General features: G+C 38.1%; 2 protein-coding genes across 3 annotated transcripts in view; one reads left to right on the top strand and one right to left on the bottom strand.

Moving 5' to 3' along the window:
* The window catches only part of LOC107676701 (DNA polymerase zeta catalytic subunit-like), a 51,388-nt gene extending 47,162 nt beyond the window's left edge, over positions 1 to 4,226 (top strand). For both annotated transcript variants that reach the window (XM_016471342.1, XM_016471343.1), the window contains exon 29: positions 3,691 to 4,226. In XM_016471342.1, coding sequence (XP_016326828.1) covers positions 3,691 to 3,831 — 141 coding nt within the window. In that variant the 3' untranslated portion in view covers positions 3,832 to 4,226. The remainder of the gene's footprint in view (positions 1 to 3,690) is intronic.
* A 1,472-nt stretch (positions 4,227 to 5,698) lies between these two features.
* Positions 5,699 to 7,389, bottom strand: part of LOC107676697 (sodium-dependent glucose transporter 1-like) — a 6,051-nt gene continuing 4,360 nt past the window's right edge. The window contains exon 4 of the mRNA XM_016471341.1: positions 5,699 to 7,141. Within this exon, the coding sequence (XP_016326827.1) occupies positions 5,856 to 7,141 (1,286 nt within the window). The 3' untranslated portion in view covers positions 5,699 to 5,855. The remainder of the gene's footprint in view (positions 7,142 to 7,389) is intronic.

The raw sequence follows: 7,389 nt of genomic DNA, 5'->3' as shown, positions 1-7,389 counted from the left end.
AAAAGGCGCACAGCAAACAAAAACCTCGAAAAATGATATGCGACCCGCCAAATGCTGGCCGAATCACAGAGAAGCCAATTCGCACGGGACTAATATTATCACGGGACCTCTGTGTTCGGCGAAATATGGTAGGTTATTTGCGCGATTGGAAACGAACTCTGGAGCGGTTCTGTTGTAGTGAGAAAGCAATCCGATCTAACGGACCAACGAACCAGGCTATATCTCAGTGTATAATGGGTAATTACGTAAGTTCCGTGAAAAGCATTATGTTTTTTGTTTTGCTAATACTTCAAAATGAACCTGTGAATGTCTGTGGGTGAGCACGTCTTCGCCATCAAAGTGCACTTTTTCATTTTATAATACCGTCTTATTGCTCTTCTTCCTAGTATGTGCATTTTAAAAATGTTTTCCCGATGAATCCTGGACACCTGCTCAAAGTGATAAATTAATATAACAACATCTACCGTTATATATCTGTGGAACTTTGACCAATGAGAGAACCGTTTACTTTTTTGTATTAACAAATTTGGTCCGTTTAGAAACATTGCCATATGAAAGCGAACCGCACCAAGAATAAAAAGCAACATTGTAATAATTTTAATACCTGTTTCGGAACAAAGCAATCGATCTGCAGGTGTGAAAGCACCCTTAGTCTTAGATGGCCATGGTTTGTTCACTGACCATCTGATTCCATCATTTCCGATCTGGGGTGCATTTTCCAAAAGCATTGTTAACCAACTATGGTTGCAAGTTCCGCTAAACTATATTGGTAACAATGAACTGCGAAAATATTTGCTTTTGGGAAAGCATCCCTGATTAGCTTTAAGCTGGCTTTATACAGAATCTGGTAGTAAGCTGTTTTATTTAAGCCTGCTTGAAGTTTCAACTGGATTGATAAAATAAGCACTTTTTAAGAAGAACCAATTACTTTCTAAGAATCAACAAGTTTTACACTAGCCAGATATCCATAAGCAGATGTTCTGCTGTGTTTTCCAAGGTTATTTCAGAAAACCCTAAACGGGCACGTAAAAACAAAATGGACAGACAGTCTTAAAGGGTTAGTTCACCCAAAAAGATGAACGAAGGTCTTACGGGTTTGAAACGACATGAGGGTGAGTAATTAATGACAGAATTAAAATTTTTGGGTGAACTAACCCTTTAATGACCTGAAAACTGACCAAGTGGGTGGTTCTCACAATAGAAGCCCTTTAACACCAGTATTCCGTCACCACAGTTTTTACATTTACATCTGACTATTTAAGAAATCTCTGGCTATTAAAATAAGCGATTTAATTTAATGTTGTTTAACTGAAATTATTCATTTAAATTTGGTTAGTAAATTGTATATGTACTGTATGCTGTACTGTATGTGACACCAGACAGATAATGATTTCAACAATAAATGATCTTTACTTGTCTCACTTCAACAAAAACACATTTTGTATTCCTTAGAATAAATAAATAAATAAAAACACATGGTAATATAAACAAAATGTGAAGCAAACCTGGAATAATTAAATACATACAATTATACATATACTTTATTTTAATTTCACTTTATTTATTGGTGTATTTGCTACTGACCTTCAACGATCAAATATAACTATGATTTAAGTTAATCTGTTTCATTTCATTTTATTTGCTGAAATGACATTGCTGAACAAACTCGTCCTTTTGTTCTGTTCTGATATGTTGCACCCTCGGTTCAAGCATGCCTCTTCTATGGACAAAATAGAGTTTCCTTCAGCCTGACATTTATTTGTTAAGCTTTTGGTGTCCATTTGATGGTTGAAAATCTTCTCAGATCTCTAAATGCTTTTATGATGCACAGTTAATTTAAACACAGTCAGTTATGTGTTAAGATGTGTCTTATGGATTAAGAAACTTTAATTAATGCTGTCACATATAACAAATCCACTTCAAAATTAAATGAATTGCTAATTACAATACTCTTGAAATGGTGAAAAATAATTGGGAATCATTTAAAAAATGGTTACACATTTTATTTATTAGAACTTTTGTCATTTTGCCTGCCTGGCTGTTTCCTTGATCTTAATTATATGATGTGATTTTTTTTGCATGATCATTGCTGATCATGGTTTCGAGAATCGATATATCTGCCCTTTCTAAAGAACATGTCAACACAGAGTAATCCCAGACAACTTAATCCAGTTATTTTAATCAAATCCACTAACGTGTTTGAAGAACCAAATTAGCCAGAAATCAGGTATCGAGATTAATAGATCTGACATGTCAAATCATCTCAGATGTATTAAGCGAGGTATGAAAAACGGCCCCCTGCTTCTGCTCTTCTGTTAATACAGTTTTGGGTACCAGACAAGACTCACTGTTAATGGGTTTTGGGTATTAAACATCTACGCTGACTAGTTGTTCAGATACTAGACAAAGAGGATATTTTCTGACAGGGTCTGGTATCCGGGTCTGTATCTATTAATTCTGGCGTGGAGATTTGATCTAACACAGTGGGGTTTTTTGTGTCTTTGTTTGTTCTTGGTGGTTTTTTGTTTTTGTGTTTTTTTTTTCACTTTTTGAAACATGTTTTGTGTGAAAGAAACTTAAGCTGCAATGGGGACCACATTTGGGCCCTTTAGTCAAAAGTCTGGCTTAGGGGTGTGCACGAATACTCGAATATTCGGTCTGAACTTATTATTCGAATAATAAAAACACTATTCGAATTTTACTGTGTTGATTTGCTGGCCGTAAATGCAGGGAATCCATGATACATCCTGAGCAGTTATAACTAAATGCACTGGGTGGCGCTGTGGAGCGTGTTAACAAGTTGATAGTATTTGATCACAGAATGTCATCATCTGCCTCGCGAAGTTTGGATTTACGTTGATCTAAATTATCTTACTGAATGATCTGACAAAATGTAATTACTTCTGATCAAATGAATTAGTGAAACTGATTTATCATAATATCACCACCACAATGAGAAATCACATGAAATCCAAACACAGTCGACTGAGGAAAGACAGCTGCCCATCACTGCATTCACGACTGCAGGTAAGCGCAGCTGTACTCCGATTGAGCCGAGAAGAGAGCGCATCTGATAGCTTGAGACATATATAAAGGTTCCTCGAGGGAGAGAGGTTTAACACAAAGCGCTAAGAAACTGTTAGCACACGTTATCTCTGTCAGCGCGTTCTTATTGTTATCAGACTGAGGAACAAACTTTAACCCGAGCATGTGGATATGATCGTTTCTCTCAGAATTAATACGTGAAACAATGTAAACACAATAAATATAGGCCGACTCGAGTATATGTAGCCTACGTTCTGTACTGTAATTGGCACATTCTGCTTGATTTTTCCGTTTGCTCTGCTTTATCTTGAATGCTTTTTTTAATGTATTTTTTTGTTTTGTTTAAACGTTTTCAACCAAAATAAAACGTTGTGATAACGTAACGTTGTTGTAGAACATTGTTGTGTAACGGCTAATCATATGCTTGTTCAGAAATCGTGACAAAAACTTGATAATTAAAAAATAACGTCTTTCTCATTAAACCTCATTTAAATTAACGAATATTCGTTTTTTTATGAGCCCAAATATTCGAATGCAACGTTTTTGGAAAATGCCCATCCCTGGCTACATGAGACTAGAGATCACACGTTTCATGTTTGTCATATGTCAGTCTTTTATGTTCTTCTGTTGTGATTTGATTGACAGGTATGTAGAAGTTGCAGTGGGAGTGCTGAGCGTCAAGTGCCATGCGTCTCATTGGACTGCCCTGTACTCTACAAATCGTCTCGTGTTAATCGGCATCTTTCCCGAGGATCATATCTTCGCCAGCTGCTAGAGCAGTTCTGATAGTCCAGCAGTCTGTCCCCCTTTCATTTTACTCTGGTGCTAAACACTGTGCCATTCAGCACAATTTCTGTGTTTAATGTTTTGAAAAGGTGCTTTTTTCCCCGTCTTTGAAGTTTCCATCTTATACTGTTTGACTGTGTGTGGTACTGCAGTGCAGTGGGACTAAAGAGGCCTTAAATACAGAAAAGAGGAAGCTGATTTTGATGCACTGTGTTTGAATTTGCTTGGTAGTTGTCTTTAGAGTGTTCATTAAATGGCGACATTTCTGCAGATTGACAGGTCAGACATTTACAGCATAATCCTTTCTAAACTGAACCCTTATGTGCTGTAGCAATTTGTAAATGAAGAAGATTCAGTACTGGCTGTAATTCGTGTGGAACAATGTTTGACTCCCGTGATTTGCAATTTGTAAATGAAGAAGATTCAGTACTGGCTGTAATTCGTGTCGAACAATGTTTGACTCCCGTGATTTTTTTGTTTTTTTTGTTAGATCAGTCTTTTGTAAATAAACCTTGCATATAATTATCCAAAATTCTGTCTATGAACACTGTTGAAAAAGAAATCTAAAAATGTTTTCACATGTATGTGCTGGGAGGTTTTGTCTCCATTCTCGACAGAGGCAAGTCTGAGGACAAGCAAGTCAGTATCAGCCTTAACTTAGACTTCTGCAATATGTTTGATAAGTATTATTGTCTGTGTGCATAAGTGTTCTTTTAAAATACTTTTCTAATGCTTTCTCTATTCTAAACCAGACATTGTTACCGACCTGTGCTACCTAGCAGAGTTACATAACCTATGTTTTTGTAAACCTGTAAAAAATTTAAGGTGCTTTGTTTTTTAAAGAATATTTGTGGGTGGAGATTTAATACTGATATAATAAAATTCAATGTATTTAACAAATGCTTGTTTCAGTCAAAATGGGCCCTTACATCATCTTGGGGTATACTATAAGCTTCGTTTAAACCCTTTCCAATAAAGATCTGCAATGTTTTTCATGCTTGTTCATGCTTTCCATGAACCATAAACTATTATTGGACATGCACCTGGGGAACAGTCAGTAAGACACTAGCAATTTACAGGTAATATGAAAATAAGGTCACAGTTAATAACTCGGGACAGTAATGAGACTTCACTACAGAATCTGAAAAACACCAAAGAAAAAAAGTGCAAAAATTGTGGAAACCGGCAGCTGCTGCCTCTAATCACAGGCCATGTCCAAACAGCTGCACTGTAGAAGACATTTGATGTTTATACAGCCATGTTCAGTGGGACTTCTTACAAATAAGATCATCACGATAAACAGGGCTACCTGATATGAGCAATGGAAATGACCTCGTCACTTGAAGCTTGTCGGACAAAAACAATTTACACACAAGTCACAGCTGGTTAATATCAGACTTTGAGAAAAAAAAAATCACAAAATTGTGTTAATATTTATTAATCAACATTCAGTATGATTTGAAAAATGAAAATAAATATTTTGTAAACATAAAAGGACTTTCAACAAAGACTTCAGCATCGAGATATTATTAATGCAACTTTGTACATTCATTCTGAGTCTGACCATACAATACAAAAAAAATGGTTGTCTTAATTTCACAGCTTTGTGAACTAGTGAATTGTGCTGGTTACCATTGTACAGAATAATTAAATTTATGGTCTATTAATTGGCAATAACAAATGAGAGCAAATCTGAGGCAACTGAGAGAGATATAGTCTGATATCCTAATATAATCCTAATATACGTTGGTGTCCAATAATTAGGCTGATCTGAAATAACAGGACAATTCAGTTTATGTACAATATGCTTCTTTAAGATAATCCTGTACCGTGGTGAGCAGGAAAAGGCTTGGTGTGGGTTATGTTGCTTTATGTAATGAACGTCAAACATGCAGTTGGCATTTAGAAAATACCAAATCAACTGGCTAGTGTGATCTTTTCACCCAAGAAGATAAAAAGGCTGCCACTTCTCAGTTCCTGGCTAAGGGCTAAAGTCTGAGACCTCTTTGATGTAGTGCAACATGTTAGTCTTTCTTCTCCCTGTTGAGGGACATTAACAGTTTGCGTCTGGGAGAGTCTGTGGAAAAGGGCAGTGTGTTAGACAGAGTGGGGTCTCTTGAGGGTGGCGACAATGGGACGGCCACTGATTGGGCAGCAAGTGCACTAGCTGCAACTTCAGGAGGCACTGAGGCTTTAGAAGGAGAACTCAATAGGCTGGCATCATCCATTTCTATCACCTCAAAGTCTGCATCATTCCACTGGTCAGCTTCACTTTCATTTTCCTGCTCCTCTTCTTCCTCCGCATTATCCAGCAGTGCTTGCTGGTACTCACTCTCATCAGTATCCTTGGTGCGTCTCCCTGGCATTTTCCTCAAGGTGGCGTCCCCTCCTGGTGACGCTATTTTGTACATGACAGGGAACAAGATAGAAGTGAAGATGGATGTGCCAAGTGCCAGGTACATCAGTAATGGCTGATTTTGCAACTGCCACAGTAATAAGCCCAACAGAGCTGGCAGAACCATTTCTCCAAGAGCTGCACCCACTACAAACACTGCAGCTGACCGCCCTGTCACAGTCGTGTACTGCTCAACCCATGAAATTCCACTGGGAAAGGTGGTAGACATAGAGACACCATATATAGCAGTGCATGCCCAGAGCATAGGGGGATTTCGACTAAAAAGACACAGCAGGAGTGCGGAAACTGTGGTGCCCACTAGGCTCAGTAGGATCAGGATGCCTGGCCGCAGACAAGCAGCAAAGAATATGGCCAGACCACGACCAGCCGCGAACGTTCCCCAGAAGAGTGAATTCAGTCCTGTTGCCTCAACCGGTTTCATACCAACATAGTCCTTGCCATAGGTAAATATAAAGGAACCATACGCCACCTCACTTCCAACATAGAAAAAAAAGAACAAGGACAGCAGGAATAGGAGTATGTTGTGGTGTTTGGAGAACTGCTGCTTTCCTGAAGGTGTTTTTGCCCTATTTGAGTTGGGTGAACTGCAGGAGTACAGGGAAAAAAAGATGAGCGACACCAATAAAACAAAAGCACCAATCACAATGTAGGCCCACATGGATGTTAGAGTGGTGTTCTTTGGATGGGAGGATAAAGGAACCCTGGCATCGAAGGTCTTGGATGCATGGCCAGATGCTAGATCCGTGTAAATGGAGGCATTGTCGGAATGCTGGCCAAAGAGCAGCTTGGCTATGATTGGAGAGGCAAAGGCTCCAGCAGCAAAGCTAAAGTGCAGAGCCTGCAGGTGAGGTCCAGCCTGCTCTCCCCACATATTCAGTATAAGAACATTACCGCCTGTTGACAACCAGAAAGTCTGTTACAGTAGCACCTATAAAGGTTTGTTTTTATATATATATATATATATATATACACAGTGGGGAAAATATTTATTTGATCCCCTGCTGATTTTGTAAGTTTGCCCACTTAAAAAGAAATGAAGGGTCTGTAATTTTTATTGTAGGTTTATTTTAACGATAGAGACAGAATATCAACCAAAAAATCCAGAAAAAACACATTATATAAAGGTTAGAAATTGATTTGCA

Source organism: Sinocyclocheilus anshuiensis, unplaced genomic scaffold (genome assembly GCF_001515605.1).
Source record: "Sinocyclocheilus anshuiensis isolate Anshui unplaced genomic scaffold, SAMN03320099.WGS_v1.1 scaffold468, whole genome shotgun sequence".
Classification (NCBI taxonomy): domain Eukaryota; kingdom Metazoa; phylum Chordata; class Actinopteri; order Cypriniformes; family Cyprinidae; genus Sinocyclocheilus; species Sinocyclocheilus anshuiensis.
This window is presented reverse-complemented; position numbering and strand designations above follow the sequence as displayed.